The following is a 19,899-nucleotide window of genomic DNA, read 5'->3' on the forward strand; positions in this document are numbered from 1 at the left end:
TGTTTTGCTCAATGGTCTTTTCTCCATGTATTTAGTTTTGGAAGCCTTTTACCCTGTTTATCAGTCTTACCTACCTCCTCATCAGTTACTCACCAATACTCCTCCACAGAACATAGATCTTTTCTTCTACATAACCATATCCACTACCTCCCTTACCGAATCCTTAACCTCTTTTTGTATTTACTTCTTAATGCTATCCTCACTCATCCTGCTTTCTGACAAATCCTGCTTAATACTACCATCATCCAATGCCATTTTCCTCTAAAACCTGTTCTCACCTTCTTAACTATTGTAACCTTCTCTTCCGATCACTGCACTCTGAACAGCTGATGAGCACTGATAGTCAATGAGTCACGCTGAATTGCTGCACTAACGTGACTCCCATTCACTGCCAATATTTCAGCCCAATTCAAAGTGGCGGCTTAAAGCATGCAAGACTTGAGTGCCTATGATGTTTCATTCTAATGTCAGGAGTTCCCTTTCCAAATTCTAGAGCTCGCAACCTGCCTACACTTGCACTCCAACGCTCATGGTGAGTTTTGATTTAAAACGCTTCATGCACCACCTCAAATGCCTTACAGAGTTAATTGCACAAGAGCAGTCTCAACCGACGAGACCACGTACTTTACCTTAATGCCAAAGCCAAATACGGCAGAGTAAGGCTAGCCTACATTCACCCATGAATGCGTCCTGCATACCAAAATAGTTTGGGTTCTGAAACCGTTCAACTTACTGCTCACTGATCGAGCCGCTCAATGGATCTTAAATTAACATTTCTCAAATACAGTTTATCATGCCTGAGCTAATCCAGCCCCACAGAGTTCTTCCAAAGATCACACACCCTTCAACAAACACCACATGCACTGCTTCTATAACTTAGAAGCATCATGGCATGTCAAAGTGTAGGGGCCAGTGGTTACGGGAAATGCCTTAGAGACCAAGTACAGAGGCAAAATGATTTGAGAGAAAACATTTGCCATGCATAACTTGGATGATAATGTTTCGAACAGACAAGGGAACCCAAGGATACCTAGGAACCAAGGGTAGTCATAAAGCTATAAGGAACAAAGGTCCCTAAGCGCACACATAATAGAGTAATGCCCTAAGTGAACAATAATAATGCATAGGGAAAATTCAAAACAATCAGTAATGTATTTGCATGAAAAAGTTAAAATCAGTTCTCTTAAGGGTATGTACCCCTAGGGGGCGCTCCAAAACAGATATTACACAAACAAACAGGCAAAAGAACAAGGTTGAGACATCAAGAATCAAAAGGTCACATTTCTTATTAAAAGAAAACACTAGTGCACCCAAAAGAGCAATTCCAAGTGATTTTGTCAACAAAGTTTCAATCACCTAAGCATATGGGATCATCATCAGGACAATACAATATTTGCCTGGCTACATAATATATATAGAATAAATCAATGAATACACATTGTGTCCTGCAAAATTAAGCAATAAATATGCTAGCAGGCTTTCCAATAAGGAGGACATAGCCTGGCTAATGGAATAGATGCCAAAATGACACGCATGGAATAATCAGTACGGGAGCTTACCGTGGTGCACCATGAGGAACCTCATCAAACAGGCAAATCAAACCAATGTGAAGACAGCATGAAAGTAAATAAGGAATAGAAATAGAAGAAAGGCTAAAGATAAGAAGTCCAGAGCATACACTAGTAAAAGTGGCAGCAATATAGGAGGCAGCAGGTGATGAAGTGATAAGTATAATAAACAAAGAAGATATAAAGAATACAGTTACCAAAAGGGACCTGATGGCAGAAAACCAGTTATCAGTGTAGTAGTGTAGCAAGCCACATTATATAGAACGTGCACTACCCATTAAGGGGATGACATTCTAAAGGTATAAAGTATTCTTCGCATTAGTGCTGGCAAACATTCCTGATGCATTGGGGTGATTACTGCTAGTAATTTTGCATGGAGTGGCCACTAATGTACTCTTGTGTGATGAGGCCACTAGTAGCACACTAATATTAGTAGTTTGGTATGATTTTCATGGACCATAAGTAGCATCTTTTACAGAATAGGTTGGAGCCCTCCCGCTATGGAGGGTGTGCACGATCTGTATTCAGCTTACCGTGGGGGTTTCTTGGGCTGTATAGACCTGTTCTATTCATAACTGTATCTCACAACAATTCAGCATAGGTCTCCAGTCCTGGGTGCCAATGTAATACTAATTGATATCCCGTGAGTACGTCATGGGCTGCTTTCATAGAACCAATTGGACTACGACTCCCAGGACACATTAGGATGTCAAATGGACAACATGAAGCAAGCTGCAGCAGCATATTTCATTCACTAAACATAAACAATGGGGAGTTTTGTACCTTTAAGTCATCCTTTGTCACTATTACTACTACACGGACCAGTACTACTTTTCACAGTTGTACTAACATTAAGATCACACATTCTGCTTCTACCATCAGTGGTACCAAAATTAGTAGTTATTATTTCTAATAGTAATGCTGCTAATGGCTCTACACCTATACGTAATGGTCAAACTACAAGATTCTATTACTAGTACACCAAGTACTACTACTAAAATTACTACTGGAACTACAACCAAGATTTCAACCCTTACTACTACAACTGGTATGAGAGAAAAATTTGAAAAATAACTTCACACGTTTTTAACTATTAAAAATGAACAGCATACTTACTTTGAAAAGGCTGTATACCATTTCTTTGAACTTTTGAACAGTGGTTCCTCTGGTTGGTTTTTCAAAGAGAGCAATTTCTTTTCTTGGTTCTAATTCAGATCCAAAATCAAGATGAAGTGCTTCTTCCATTTGACATTTTATTACACCCTGTAGATTTCCCCAATATCCTAAATACATCTAAGAAGACAGAGAAATATATTGTGTTTAGAAATCAAAACTAAGGGAGTACAATAAAAAAGACTGAGTCATCATAAGGTCTCAATTAAATGTGCATGGTCTTCTATCACAAGACTGAAGGGATCTAAGTACATTTCAGTAAGCATATTATATATGAAGGACAGACAATAATGGAATATGAATATGTATTGAATCAAGAAATTATACAGTCATTGAAACGAACTTCAAAATAAATTCCTTTGAAAAAGTTTCCTCACAAGAGTCTATATTGGTCCCGTACAACCAAAGCTCCCCCTACACTTCTCCGCTCCTGTGCAATTTCACACACCTCCCTCCCACACTCTTCACACTGCCTCCCTCAATCACAGAGTCACGACTTAGGGAGGTGGAGCTGCGTAGCTTTCTCTATCATGGTGAAAACTCTCTGAGCCACTGCTAAGACTAGTGACAGACTACTGTATATATCACTACAGCGTACCCTTATGTGCTACTACGGCTCTCAGTTTGGTTGGTTATCATTTTAATTCAACAAGTCCTGCCAGAAAATTATGCGAAAATGTACACAAGTATACAGGTTAAGCAGTACAATGCCTGTATAAACACTGCTGTAACGCTTGCAACATTTGTACTGATTGCGCTGCTCTCTGAACTGAATAGCACAAAAACTCAAAAATGGTTTAAAAAAAAAAAAAAAAAAAAAAGAGTCTACATTGGTCAAAGGGTTATCACCCCTTATACAGAGTGCGATTTAGGACTACAATTGTTACAATGGCCCCAGGACGGAGAGTCAACTAAGCCAGCACATTTGAACGTCACAAAAAGTTTAAAACTGAATCTAAATTCGAACTGCTTTTAGGAACCTTCAATATATTACCCTGTGGATTTCCCCAGCATCCTACATACCTCTAGAAGACAGAAAAATATATTGCGTTTAGAGATCAAAAATTAGGTAATACAATACAAAAAAAACGACTGAGTCATCTAATGTGGTAAATGTGAATAGTCTTCCTTCATAGGAGTGAAAAGATGTAAGTAAATATCAGTATGCATATTATTACCTACTGGCAATCGCAGATTAGTATAGTTAGGACCTAGTTTCCATAGAAAAAGCAGTTTTTGACTTGGCTATTATATTTGGCGTTGTTTGACAAATTTGCACAAAATGTCCCCAAAAAGTGTTCCCAAGTGTCTTGTTATTCATTGAAAGCTTTGGTGTGATCAGTCAAGTGGGAGCCGAGAAAGGTAGCTTTTGGTCCGCAGATCATGCTTTAAAAAAAATATTTGGTGTAAATCTGTTCAGTAATTTTCAAGTTACTAAAGGAAATCCAAATTTATTTATATATCTAGAAGTGTGAATACTTCGTGAATAGTCCAGATCTCATGCAGAGAACTGATTGGCTGCCAACACTTCAACCAGGAAGTGTTGGCAGCCATTTTGGGACTCGGCTTCATTCTGGCAAGATGTGCATGTCACAGAAAATAAACCTCAGTAGGAAGCATTCACAGATATAAACAATAACTTTGGCGCCGTTTGATGAATCTTCACAAAATTTTCCCTAATACTATTACGCTCAATTTAGCTACTGTCTGGAAAGTTTCAGGGTGATCTGTCAAGTGGGGCTGAGAAAAAAGGGGGGCTGGAGGGTCCCAAAATGTATTTTCCACATAAATTTTTCCATAGCTATTTTGAATAGGAATAGCGGACGAACCATTGAATGGATTTACACCAAAATTGTCAGAAAGGTAGCTCTTGGTCCACAAAAATGACCTGTTCGTTATTTGGTGTAAATCCGTTCGGTAGTATTTAATAAATTAAAGAAAATACAAAGTTGTATTTATAGGGACGCAAAGGCTCAGCGAACCCTCCTGATCTCGTGCTGAGATCTTATTGGCTGCCAGCACTTCAACATGGAAGTGTTGGCAGCCATCTTGGGACTCTGGGTGGAAAAAAATAGAACAGAGGCTTGGGTACGGACCCCCCTAGAGGGCAAAAAAGCTTTTTCTTTATAATTCTTGCTGCAAATTCGCTCCGCACTTGTTTTAATGAAGCAGACGTATGGATCAGGTCTCGGGGGCATGTTACAGTAAAGGAGGATGCACACGGCCCCCCCTCTGAGGGCCACCTCCCCAGGGCTCCTTAGGAGTAATGGAGGGCCCACTGGGCCCGCCCATGCTCCAGGCACCGCCATCTCCCCGGGGCCTAATCATCATTGTATATGGGGGCCACATGCTCCCACGCCCCCTCCCACAGCCTCGGGGACTGCTACCTTCCCAAGGCCAACTTTCAAGTAATATGCAGCGGTTCCCCGCAGGCCAGGGGACCATCACCTCCCAGGGTCCAACTTTAATTAAATGCAGATGGGCAGCACTGCCCCACCCCCGCACACCTGGGAACCGCCACCTTCCTGGGGCAACTTCTGACAATTTAAGGGGGGCCATGCATCCCCCCTCAGCCTGCCACCTCCCCGGGGCTACTGATGGAAATTCAGGGTAGCAGGCAACCACGGCCCCTGGACGGCTAAATTGAAAGAAGATAGGGGTCCACTGTGGACCCCCGGCCCCCAGGGATCACAGCCTTCCCAGGGTAAATTGTAATGGTGAAGGGGGCCACAAGCCCCCCCCCCTGAGGAGCCAATAATGGCCGTGAGGATGGCCACCCCCCCAGGGCTGGTTCCTGCTATGTCCCAGGGTGCCCACCCCTGGGACATAGCTGTTTGCTCTGACTTGGCAGGAGCTTTGACAGCTCCCGCTAAATCAGAGCAAAAACTCTGCTTGCAGCAAGTGAGAGCTGTCAAGCAGCTCTCACTTGCTGCAAGCAGAGGTTTCTTCTGTTTCCCTGCCTGTACAGACAACAAGGCTGGCTCCCACAGGAAGCGAGGAGCCGACCGGGGCTGTGGGGGCCATCAGCCTCCCCCACAGTCCCCAACAATGGTGAATTGGTGCACTGGAGGGCACCAAGGTGACATGGCTGGGCCCCAGGGAATGTGGTCCCCATGGCCATTCGGCCCCTGCCCCTACAATGGGCATGAATCCAATGACGTAGCACTCACTACCTAACCAGTAGAAAATGATCCCTTTGGGTAGACATTTTGTGAAAATCTGTGGATAAACAAGCAGGTGAACTTCTGTTCTAGCCATTATGCTCCTTTCACAGAAATTAAACCTCAACAGGAAGCACTTACAAATATAAGCATTGCAGGGGTCCCAGTTGAAGCACCACTTCTGGAAAGGACAAATAAGCCTAACTCCTGGCCTTGGCAAAGACAAAGCAAGTGCGCTTATGTGCCGTTTCCGTATTAAAAAACTATCTGAAATTCTTTATGGAGGTGAATGCATCTTTCATCTATTGGAGCACAATCAGACACTCTCACGCCCACATAGACCCTCTCACACCTATTCTCACACCCAGAGAGATAGGCCCTGCAGCCAACTCTGGCTACACATGGCCAAAGGCCATGCACAGCATGGGGTTGCGTGGTTAGGGGTTTGGCCGTGTGTGGTGGTAGTTGGGTTAACGTATAGTGATGAAAAGAAAATTAAAACATAGAAATTCACTGAAAAAAACCCAAAGGTCACAGGGACATTATAGTTAGAATTTAAAAAAAACCTTAGAAATTCCCTCAAAAAACCAAAGGTTGCAGAGACGTTAAAATTAGGTTCTGAATTTATTCGCACAAAACCATAAAAATTCATCAGTTATTTCAAGTAACTATAACTCGAGGCCTAAGGTAACTATAGCCCGCACCCTCGCCATGCACTGCTAATTGCCCCAGATATTACAGCACCCATGACAACTTTTATAACATCATAAAAATATCAATGAAATATTAGAAGTTAAATTATGGAAGAAAACACTGTGCATGGCTTGGGCACTAGTTATAGTTACCTTAGGCCATCAGCTACAGTTACATGAAATAACTAACTATAACTGCTGAATTTCTATGGTTTTGTGTAAATCCGTTCAGTGGTTTTAGAGAAATTAAAGAAAATCCAAATTTGTATATCTAGGGACAGGAAGGATTTGTGACCCCTCCGAATCTCGTGCTGAGATATGATTGGCTGCCAGCACTTCAACAAGGAATCCGTTAAAGTGTTGGCAGCCAGCTTGGGACTCAGCTAAAGCTGAATCCCTGAAAAAAAGAATAAAAAAAATACAAAAGGGAACAGGGTACGCATACCCTGATCCCTTAGCTCTGGTGCTTGGGTCCCAAAAGAACCCCCTCAGGGCAAAAAATAATTTTGTTTACATTTTTACAGCAAATTCGCGTAATCCAGAGTAAAAAAAAAAAAAAACAAGCGTGGACTTGTTTTTTTAATGGGCCCCTAGGAAGGCACTTTTTTGTCTGCCCCAGGGACCCGATGGCCTCCCCCACAGCCCCGAGGACCCACACCCTCAAGAGGCAAATAATGTAATATGAGCAGGGGGACCGTGCGCCCCGCACCCCAGGAACCCCCACAGCCCCGGGGAACACCATGACAGATCCTTGCTGGAAAGCAAATTAACCATGTTTAAATTCATGAGAACACTCCGTTGGGAAGTATTTTTTCATCTAAATTCTTTACAAATGGATGAACAACTCAAAGCATATACAAAGAGTTTAAAAAGAAGAATACTTTATTGGCACCCACACTGCATAAGACATTGGACAATTTTGAAACATTGATACAATCTGATTTAAAGAAACTTATGTTTCTAGTGTATAAGAAAATCAATCAAATCATGAAAGACTGAGCCACCATTGTAGCTTTGGATAAGAAACAAGAAATAATTAAAACTGCAGACAAAAATGGTTCACTGGTACTAATGAATACCACATGTTATACAAGAAAAGTGAATGAGCATATCAATGATATTTTCAAATATCTGGAATTATATCAGGATTCCATCAAGTTGATTCTTCAAGGCATCCTCTACCAAGCTGAAGATTTCTCACTGATCAGCAACAACACAAATATATTTAAAACCACTAATTTTTAATTTCAAACCTGCCTTTACATGATAACCAAAGTACACAGACATTTATAAGATTCTCCATTTCAACCAATTGTTTCCAGTTGTGGTTCAATTCATGAACCCATCAGGAAAACACATCAATACATTTCTGCAACAATTAATACAACAAGCTCCTTCTTATGTCAAATATACCACCAACAGTTAAACAAACTATGCAACCTGACATAGCTTCTGACACAGAATAATTATTATGTACCATTGATGTAAACTCACTATATTCTTCGGTTCCCTATACTATGGGTTTGGAAGCATTAGAATTGCTTTTGCTGAACGCAGATGACACACAAGCTACCAAACTGTTAATTTTAAAACTACTACACTTTGGCCTATATCACAGGTATTTTAAGCAGCAAGATTTTATTTACAAACCAGTAGAAATTCCATAGGTTTGTCTGGAGCACTGTGCTACGCCAATGCATGTATGACGCTGTTTGCGGACAAATACATTTACAAAGGCACATCCTGGCTGGATGGTCTAGTAATGTACACAAGTTACATAGATGATATTATTCTAATTTGACGAGGCATCAAAGACAGTCAATATAGTTGTGATTAATGCATGCAGTAGTTTTTTATCGTTTTTGGTTGGGAGACTATATTGTGCTTCTACGTGCTGATGGTTTTTGCTTTCCTATGTAAGACCAACCATGGTTTACATTTTATACCCGTTATAAAATATTCCCCAGATGAAGAACAGACAAACTGTCCGATATGCATTGGGAGCTATGATAGAACAATGGGATATAAATTTATACTGAATCAATGAGTTATACAATAATCAAACTGAAATTCGTAATAAATTCCTTTGAAAAAGTTTCCTCACTAGAGTCTATGCTGTTCTAAGGGTTATCACCCATTATACACAGTGCGGCTTGGGGCTATAATTATTTCTAATTATAGCATCCTCGGTTGTTACAATGAGACCAGGATGGAAGTCGAATTAAGCTAGCACGTCTCATTGTCGCAAAACATTTAAAATTAAGTCCAAACACTGAGTGATTTTAGGAACTTTCAACATATGATGTAGATTTCACCAGTATCCTAAATACATCTATAAGATGGAAAATATATTTTGTTTGGAGAGCAAAAATGAGGAATCAAATGCTCTATCCTTAGCGTACTATACATCTCACTATAAAGTGGGGATCTCAAGCAACTCTGACCACATCACAAACCAATTATACTCCACAATGGAAGGTGATTCTCGCTCTCCCTGCACCAGTAAATCCTAAAAAAAGTCTCAGTAAAAAAAATTAACACATCCAGAATCTTGTTCAATCACAACCTTACCCAGCTGGAAAAAGCAGGCAGAAGGCTTGAACGATGTTACCTGAAAACCTGCAGGGAACCAACAAAACAAGTCTGTAATTCACATCACACCAAATATAAAAGAAATCTGTGCCGCTAAGAAATCCTTCTTAAATCATGGCATCTCCCTAGCAGGACATTCCCAAACAAACTCTTTAAAATATACAAAGAGCTGTCATCTCTCAACACTAGGCCAAACATTCCAACCAAATCTCCGAAACAATGTGCAAAAAACTAGCTTTCTAATTTCCTTAGAAAATCTAAGATATTTGCAAAATCCCCAAATAGTCCCTAGTCTACTCCGGTGAATGGCCCAATCTCCGAACCACCTCCACTCCGTTTTAATTCCTTCGATCTCATAACATAACCTAAGTAATGTATATTCGTAAAGCTTGAACGATGTCTCAAGTCCCAAGTCTTGGGTCTCTTGGTGCTGAAATAAAAGATGTTTATTGTTGCCTAACTGAATGGTTCTCATTTTATCGACGTCAGAAGGATGAAAGGCTGAGTGGACCCCCCTGGATTCAAACCCTTGACCATAAGATCAAATATAGATCCTTGGAGTGCACACTCTAGTCCACTGAGCCACCAAACTAGCAAATTGCAGCCAAAGACATTAAAAAAGTATAAAAAAATGAGACCATCTCAATCATTGCTTGATGCATGGCCCATAAGGTTCATAAAATGAAATACTGCAGCTTTAGCCGAAGATATCACTTGCATCACTAGGGTATCTCTGCAAAGAGGTCACTTCTCTGATGCTCTAAAATATGTTACTGTTTTTCCTTATTAAAAAAATGAATTTCTTTACCTCCACTCAAAGCAACTATTGTCCAGTCTCAACTCCCTTTTCTGGTAATGACCACTGACACACAGGTAGCCAATGATCTCCAAAACTACTTACAATGCTTCCTGGCGTGCAGTCTGGGTGTTAAGAGATACTTACTGTAAGGGGATGGACATCAGAGAAAAAGCACGAACCTTAAAATACCAAAATCATCCGGTGGCACCCTGCTGCATTCAACACTGCAAGTCATGAAACTCTCCTGAACTGCCTCAAACTCTGGTTTAACATTACTGGAAAAGCATGGGAATAGCTTAAAGTTTTACTACAAGAACAAAAGTAGCAAATAAAACAGTATGTAGATGACTCTGAGTCGACCATCATGATATGTGGTGTCCCCAAGGATTAATAATCTACTGTCTCACTAGCCCAACTGATCTACTTCAAAGGCTTCAAATGCTAGTTATACGTGGATGACACCCATCTCACAGTATACCTAAACAACAAATCCAACACAGAAGTGTTCATTGAATGCCTCCTAACATCAAGCAATGGATGAATCGCAATAGCCTGTTCCTAAACAGTGATAAGCAGAAACTTTAAGACTAAATAATTTTCTCTTTCAAAAATCTCATGCCCTCCATCACTCAGACAGCACTATAAGTAGTAATAGTGCTCATCCTTGGAGTCCTTTTTGATGCACTACTATCTTTCAGTGCTCGAAATTAAGCGATTATCAGCCAATGAACTACCACCTATATGCCATACCTAAAACCAGCCCTTTCATTACCATCCACAAAGAAAACTACTGGTCGAAGCAGTTGTCCTTTCCCAACTATACTACTGTATTGCAATATATATATAAATATTTCAGACACTGCAAATCTACATGGTGTAACCTGAGCCATGAGGATCATTTTCAGACTACAGAACACATCTATCTTCGCTAACCATTAAACACAAATACAACACAGGGTTCTCTGTCTTATGTAGAAAGTCATCAATGGGACACTACCAGGATACCTATTAGACTTCTTCAAGTTCCATTAACAGCATAACAGCAATTGTTCTATATTCCAAACTGATAATCCCAAAATGGAAACTAAGAATATTCTGAGTTAAAACCCTAACAGTAGCAGGAAAGAAGCTCTGGAACAACCCACCTAAAGGAATCAGGTCATTGAACAACTTCAGATCCTTCAAAAACTCTAAAACAACTACTACTCTCAAAACAAAAATAATCAATCAGTTCTGCTTCAGCAAAACCCACAGACATTTAATGAAGCACTCCTACATTCTTTCATATGCTCTCAAACCCATGATATCTCTCCGCTATGACCTTAAGATCCACCCAACATCTTACAAAACAACAACCATCAATGTATCAAGAATAACTCTTTTACTCCTTTATCCTGTCTACATATCTTGATTCTCCCCTCCAACTACTTCCAGTTAACCTATTCTCTACGCATGCTCTCTCCTCCTTAAGCAAATTCCTCCAGCGATTCCTAGCCCGAAGCATAAGTTTGAACTTAAACTTCTGACAGACATTTTTTTACGCTCCCTCTACTTCCCTTCCTCTGAATACATTTGTTAGTCCACCTCAATTGCTGACCGTATTGCACCAATATCTAAACAAAAACAAAGGGACAAATATAAATCATTACCTGCAGGGATACTTAAATTTCCCCGACAATGTCTGTCTAATCATCATCCCATCACTCTTCTACTAACTAAAACAAAAAATGTGGGAAGTGGAGCGGCCAAGCAACTAAAAACCTTTATTGAGGGATATTCTGTACTGGATAAGGCACAAATAGGCTTCCGTTCCAATAGCAGTATTGAATTTACTTCTGCTTGTGTCAGTCTTGAATTACCTCTACATGGCAGCTGATAGCTATAATATGAGTGCAATGATGCTACTGGATTTATCGTCAGCATTCAGTACTGTCGACCACAAAATAGTGATCTTTAACATTGTCAGCTGCAAAATCAAATATTTTGCCTTTTCATGGCTCTTCACTTTTATGAAAGATCAATTTTTACGATAAATTTCAGACTCATTCTAAATAATTTAACACCTTCTTCATACGCCTTAAATCATGGTTTCCCTCAAAGACCCATAATCTCTCCTTATCATTATGTCAATGTTTTACATCTTGCATACCTAATCAGAAGTTCTGGGTACAAATTCTATAGCTATGCAAAAGTCTGATATTTTGTTCCACCTAAATGCAAATCAAGATATCTTAATACATTATCTATCCAACGTGAAAAACTGAAGGGACAACAGATGGTTGAATATCAACAAGAAAAAACATACCTTAATAATGGGTAAGCCCCCTCTTGCTTAGTCTTCCACACTTTGGCCAACTTCCCCAGGCTTATTTAATCAACCAAGGAATAATCTTAAGAGCCTTGGAATCAAATTAGTCTCTAAATCCATGATGCATACTCAGGACTCTCTACTGTTGTCTCCTCCTGTACCTTGGATATGGACAACATTAGACCAATTCGCCCCCTTCTTTTAGAGGAGAGCAGGAGATCAGCTGTAGCAGCCATCATAGTTTCCACATTAAATCACTGTAATTAATGATTTTTTGACATATCTAAACATTTGACACAAATTCTTCTAATAATCAAAATTCAAGCTGCAAGGCATGTAGTGGTTCTTGGTAGTACAGCACACAGATAACCTCTATAATATTACAGAGAAGGGCCATGCTATTTGTGATATATTTAGCCAATTCTGTTTTTCTTGCCAATAGCACTTTGCATTACAAGATTTTAAATCCAAAAATGCAATGCTGAAGGGAAAACTACAAGTCCTGGACTGCAAAGTGCTGCTGACTGAAACTCTAGGAATAGGTAAATGTATCCATCTGACAAGTAGCATGTGTTAGCTAGAGTTCAACTATCAATCCAAACAATAAATGTCCAACAGAGTACGGGATATCATCAGGGACAACATTTGCCACCTCTGCAGGGATATTTCATTCCAGAGCCACAGCACATGGTGATAAACTGCATCCTCTCTCTCAGATATGTGCAAATATGCAAACATGACTGATCACTAAACCATCAGCACTGTAAGTTAGAGTGGCATCCCATTTTGTTACTTCAAGGTAACAAGAGCAAACACGTGCAGGTATTTGTAGGTCAAGAAGAGATTATCTTTTTAGTGAACTGCTCAGAAGCAATAACGTAACTAGTAACCGTTTTCCTTAAATCAAAGGGGCATAAAATATTAACTATATCAGGACATAATCCTCAAATCATGTCTCAGCAAAATAGTTCTTACCTACCCAGCAACTTTATTCATTGTTTCAGACGTTAGCCACAGAGGGATGCTGCACAAATGCAAACAAACTTGCCTGAAAAAAGTGATCAACAAGCAATGGCAAAGCCCACATGTCTGGCTACTTCATAAAACGTATGCCTGTGATACACAAGTAAGAATGGTTATTCCACGCATTTTCATGTATTTGAAATAGTGATTTAGAAAACCAGAGTACGATGTACAAACCCACAGCACCAATGACCTAATGTAAACATAATGGACATATGCCAAGCCCTGTTTTGATCTCATAAGCACTGCCAACAGTCAGCTCAAGCAGTCTGTACCCACACGCACCACAGGAATGAGTAAATTAAAGCTATAGGCAGGGCACAAATATTATCACATTAATTAGGAATCCTTCAGGCTTTCACAAGAACAAAAGTTTATATTGCAACAAATTTTAAACTGTACACTAACAACAACCCTTAGGTTTACAACAGAACATTTTAAGCAGTCTTGCTAGACCAACTTAAATATCTAAGAATTTGATTGAAAGGGCCATGCATTAATAGAGTTTTGGAGACCACAATGCCTCTGACTGCCCATGGTAAAGAGCTAACAATTATGCAAACCAGTGAATCATTTAATGTGGTTAGACAAACCACATGATGGGTCTTCTTCATGCAAATTCCACGTGATGGGCCTTCTTCATGCAAATTAATGATTAAGAACAATGAAGACATTTAAAATCACATATTATAACTTCAAACGTAGCATCATTTTTCTCCTTTCTCACATTATCAGACATTGCGCAAGAACCCAGAGGATGCATTAGGAGAGGAGAAATCATTTCTTTTTAAGTTCTGTCACTTGGGGTATAGGACCAAAAATACTGCTTTAATAAATTCGATGTTCTAGGCTGATGTGTTATATGGACAATCACTCCACAGAACCCAGCATAAAACATTGAATTTATTTAAGCAATAATTTTGATCCTGTACTCCCAAAAGAGCTCCTCTAAAAAGGAAAGAAAAAATATATATGCTTCACTGAAGGTTTATGCTTAAACTTTGTTTTACATTCTTTTGTTTCTTTCCGAGTTAATTTTTCAAAAGCACTGTTGGTGGTGGTTGCATAATACATGTAAATGATTTGATACAGATGCAAATCTTGCTTTTAACTGCGTTGTACACATTTTTAGACAAGTAGTGATGTTCTTCACTTAATGAATATCAAGGCAAGTACTGTAAAGGAATTTCCACTGGCACTAAAATCAAGCCTTTTGCCAGTATTGCTCTTCAGTAATCCTATGGCTGACTGAAGGGCTTTGTCCTTGTTTACACCTGGAATTCATACCTGGCCCGTAGTTTCATGTCACAAGGCAACCAAAAGCTATAGAGGTCAATACGTGAACCTGGGGTTCTTACCAACTGAGGATTTCTCAAGGTGTCATAACATTCTATTGTTTTAAGCTAGCAAATGCCATTACAGAATGTTACCAACCAGATCAAACATTATCGATCTGTTGCGAAGGAGCGATCCTTTTCCCATTGGAGAATAAAACGAAACCCGGATGCATTGCAGCACTACTAGATCCCTCAGTGAGGTGCACTTTGAGTCCTTCGGTAAAGCAAGCTCGCACTTCTGTTTGGATATAATCCTCTCAATTAGACAACTAAAAATCAACGGGTGGAAATGATCACACCAATGCCTTTAACCTGCTGGGTTTTCGAGCTTAGGACAACGCTCTGAGGCCAGTTCTTCAATAGGAAAAGTAAAAGTATTTGTGCCAGCATGAATAGGATTTGTTCTGAAAACGAGTAATCTAGAAACATTGCATTGGTTGACAGCTATGAAAATTGCCGCACTAGGACAACTTCAATTTATTTTACTTATTTTTTGTAAAGTGACACAATGGATTTTCAATTACTTATAAAGCCCACCAATTAAAAAAAAGCCAATTCTTACTTTATAAAAGGAAATCCATAAGCACGTGAAGTCACGAGTGAACAGAGGACTGCTTCACGGAAAAATATAAAATTTGGTTCAAAGAAACCAAAATTTAATGAGACAAAACTACTTTCCTAATGACGGAGGCAGAAGAGAATCAGAACGAAACAATGCTAAAACTGTACAACTGGGCAATAACAGTGAGTAAGCAGAAGGTAAACAAGCATTTGCAATGCAATGGGTCTTGCGTTTGCTCGAGTTAGAGCTATTAGTGTTGTAAACACTTAACCGGACTTTTCTTGTCACATAAATTGAATGTGAAAAGTAATACAGTTTCACATAAGCAAGCCAATTCAAAGCGCCACGGGATCAGTGTGAAGCAGTGCACAAAGGGAAAAAGAAGTTCGCTCGCAGTCAAAAATATCTGCAAAAGTGCAATTAGCCATGTAACAGGAGCGATGTCCAAGGCGGTAACTAAACTGCACCAAGGAGGGACAAACGTAAAACATTTACCAACGAACGTAAAGTATTTTTGAAGGGCAAGTCCATGAACGAGTGATAGTGATGGGCGTGTGGTGGGCGTGGTTAAAAGCCCAGATACAAACCAACACATCGAAAAGCAGCGCTTGCACGCTGCTGTGCTCAACCAAAGAAGGGGCATAAAAATAACAAATATTACCAAAAGCTCTGGTGTCTGTGTATGGCGCATTCATAACAAGACAAATTTTGACATCAACAGACACCCACCCACCACGATAACTACACGCACCACAGCACATTGACCAATACATAAAGCAACCACAGCACACAAACCAAAGGGAGAAAGACCGTTGTTTAGACCCACTGAACACACATACTTCTGTTAAAGGGCTTGCAAGTAGGTACATAGGCAGATAATGACTGTTTGACCATTCAAAGGAGTATCTGGACACTGGACAGACAGAAGGCTGCCTAGTTGGTGCTGGAAATATTCAAGCCCAAGTTTACTTAATATTTAGTCCTTCTGCGACTAGTTCATATTTGAAGTGCCTAAAGTACAATTGAATCAATGTTCATTCAATCTGTATTCTCTCCTTAGAAAAATCACTGCTAACAGATACGTCATTTCTATGTCGTGCCACCTAATGCTTGCCTACTTTGCTGTTAACATTTGTATGCATGAATACTTTGAAATGTGCATCTATCTATCTATCTATCTATCTATCTATCTATCTGGACTTTTGTATATCACTATTAAGGGTGTTCGTCCAATTAGGTAAAATGAAATTATGAAAGACTAGCTTGCAGAATGCACTGATTGGTGAAATTAAAACTCAGCATCAGAGACAAAATTTGCCATATTCGTGGACTTCGGACATCCCTAATGGCAGACTGCAGTTTGCATCCATTAGCTTCATTAGCCTCATCAACTTTAATTTAGCACACTAAAATTCATTTGGTAATTCAAATGTAAATGCAATAAAAATGTTTTTCTTTCATTTTGTATGGTATTCTAGAATGTCTAGAGGTTAACTATGGCAAGATCCCTCAGCATTTTCCGGTTGGTCAGGTAATTAGATACTAGGTTCTGCATGGTTGGAAAAAGGTTTTGGTTAAGAAGTCACCTATGAATAGTGTTTTGGTGTGTTAATGCTTAGCACCAATAAATTAAAAGTGTTGCTACGCAGATCGGGTCGGCTAGCCAATAGGTAATAGGAAAAAGCTCTGGTAATCAAAAATCAAAATCTGATAATCAAAAATATTCTTTTTTTAAAAAATTTAAAACACATTTATTGGTTTTATATAAAAAAAAAATACCAGGATAAGCATATTCATCACACACCACAAAGAAAATCTTCACTACACGTCTGTAACTTAGATATGGTAAATATTTGGATAAATATAGAACGAGATTACTGGAGATTATGGCCCTCATTAAGAGTTTGGCAGGCGGCAAGGATGTCTGGCAAACTCTTCCCGCCCTCAAACCGCCTGTGCAGCCTGAACCTCGCTGGCCCTAATAGGACTTCACCGCAGGGCCTTAACATTGATGCCGGCTCCTAATGGAGCAGTTGCCAATGTGGCAGTGTGGCAGGTGCAGCAGCACCCGTTGCGCATTCCACTGCACATAATTCAGGCAGTGGGATGCACAACGGGGCTGTGCATGGGGCCCCCTACACTGCCTATGCCAAGTGCACTGGCAGTGCAGGGGCCCACCCACGGGTCCCCACAAGTCCCCCATTCCGCCAGCCTTTCCATGGCAGATGGGAACTCCTAATCCCCATGGGCAGCGCTGCCCTGGAGGATGAGAAACCACCGGGACTGCCATGCTGCCGACTCGTGGCAGACTGGCCGTGTTGGTGGTCCGACCGTGGCAGCTCCACCACGGTCATAATGTGGCAGTCCCACGACCGCCAGACTCGTAATGAGGGCCTATGTCTCATAAGACCTTATCATTCGGTTGCAAGGACTAAGGGTATTTAAACATTTAAAACATTTATGTTGACCAGATAAACTTCATAATGCTCATATTCTCATCAATATATGAATGATGATATAGTTCAATCAATGCTTACCAGAAAAAGGGAAAAAAGAAAGAAGGAAAAGCAACAGAGGAAGAAGAGTAACAGCAACACTAATATTGATTTAACCAATATTAGAGTCTTCATGTCCATTGCAATAGTGGTTATAAGAACATTAAAAGAACTGTAAAACAAATAGCTAAGACGTGTCACAGATGTTCTTTGACTGTCTATTACCCTGTTATTCTAACAGTTCTGGGACAAGATATACTCATACATTCAAGAGATTCTGAGATTTACACCCCAAATGAACTTCACATTTACGATTTGGATCCCTCTTTTTAGGCACAGATGGCACTAATTTACGAAAGAATAACTTACTACTATTAGACCTGGTGTTCACCCTATCACATAAACCGAGTTTTAGTATCTAGAAGGATCTCAAGAATAATTCAAGCCATGTATGGTGGAATGTTTAAGATACAGCAAGGGGGTGGGGTGGATACAGAGCCCGGCAGCAAGATAGCTATTACTTAGCAAGGCTCTGCTGGCCGACTGCACAATCCACCATATATCCACAGTGCCAGGGCACCAGACATCACACATGCCTGCTTGACATGCCCTTAGTGGTGAAACAGTGGGAGATGCTACTAGCAAGGCGGAGATGACAACAGGAGCTGAGATCAGCTGCAGCCTACTGCACATATTGCTGGGCTTTTGCGGCCCCTCCCATGCACCTAAAAAGACCTTGGTCATCTCCTGCTGATACTCTACAACAGTGCACCTGCTACCTTGGTGCTACCCTCTGAAAGTCACCCCCATGATGGATTCCTAAAGCCTGCAGGGGCCAACAGACCGGGGGAAGCAGCCACCTGTAATTGCACTGGGACTGCACTGCTGTGAGCACCATTGCATCCCACTGTGACTTGTGAGGAGAGATTGCCACTGAGGGGCGTCCGGCCTGAGCGGTGCCAGGCGGTGTGAAGCAGAGGCCCCTTCCTTTACTGGAGGCCCGGTGTGGCCAAAGATGGACTTGCGGCTGTGGGGGCCGGCGCAGATCCTTGCGGACCTGGCATGACTGCTGGAGTGATGTGCTGCCTGCGGATCCCTGCTAACTAGATGACTTTGACGCCATGAGTCGCCGACTGCTAACAGCGAGTTGAGCCCGCGTGCTTGGCTGATTACCTCTGTGCTATTGGAGGCCAGGGGCCCAGCGGGATTCTTGAGGCCGGACTGCAACTGCTGCTAAGGAGAGCCACATTGCAGAGCCCCCTCCTGGTCTGGCGTCTGCTGGAGGACACGCGAGCAGGAGGCCCATGTCTGCCATCTACTCACTGGTCCTGCCGTGCTGCCAAGTACTGTGAGCTGCAATTCTGAGATCAGAGGGGGCGAGCCACGCACCCAGAAGGCGAGGGAGGCCACTTTGGGGACCTTACAGCTGATACCATCTTTGAGGCCCCTTGTCAGCACAATGAGCTGGTGGGAACGGGTGAAGGGAGGCCCCAAGGGAGGACAAAGCCCTTGTCAGCTGGAATGGCTGATTATAGGCATAGGCACCCTCCTTCCCTCTCTTCCAGCTGATGTGACCTGTTCATGCCCCCCAACAGGCTATTTGACTTTGGGGGTGAGGCGAGCTCTGAGTGGATGCTATGAGATCGCAGCGCCCCTTGACCATCCACTAACATTCGCCTAGTCGTGGACTCTGCGGGTGGGCTGGACATCCCCACTTCTACATTAGTTGGCCCCCTAGTGTCAGATCCAAGCGGTCCTTCTGCCTACAGATTCTGGTCTCCCAGTGTGAGTTCCGCAGATAGAGAACCCGCACATACGACGCTCTCCTCAGACGGTGCACCATGGGGAAACTCGCTGCGTCCCTCTTGGAGGTGTCCCAAACCACGAATGTGCAAGATCTAGATAACTAGAAAATGCTGGTGGGCTTAAAAAACAGTCTTTATTCCACTGACCTCAAGATAGATCTACTAAACACCCTCACTGACCGCATCAAGTAGAGGGTAGACAAGCATGACGACCGCCTACATCATCTGGAGTCCTGAACCTCTGATGTGGTGGACACGCAGACCACTCCCAGAGAGCACCTCCCCCGCTAGGATAATATCCTCAAAGTAATAAAAGAGAAAAATTAAGCCCTTGAAGCATGCTCTCAGCACAATAATCTCTGCATTCTCGGGGTACCAGAATCC

The 19,899-nt window shown here is 41.3% G+C and overlaps 1 protein-coding gene across 3 annotated transcripts in view; it reads right to left on the reverse strand.

Annotated features, from left to right (window-relative positions):
* DIPK1A (divergent protein kinase domain 1A) overlaps positions 1 to 19,899 on the reverse strand; it is a 419,807-nt gene that overhangs the window by 72,856 nt on the left and 327,052 nt on the right. For all 3 annotated transcript variants that reach the window (XM_069232364.1, XM_069232363.1, XM_069232365.1), the window contains one exon: positions 2,685 to 2,861. In XM_069232364.1, the coding sequence (XP_069088465.1) occupies positions 2,685 to 2,861 (177 nt within the window). The remainder of the gene's footprint in view (positions 1 to 2,684; positions 2,862 to 19,899) is intronic.

This window comes from Pleurodeles waltl, chromosome 4_2, assembly GCF_031143425.1.
Source record: "Pleurodeles waltl isolate 20211129_DDA chromosome 4_2, aPleWal1.hap1.20221129, whole genome shotgun sequence".
Classification (NCBI taxonomy): domain Eukaryota; kingdom Metazoa; phylum Chordata; class Amphibia; order Caudata; family Salamandridae; genus Pleurodeles; species Pleurodeles waltl.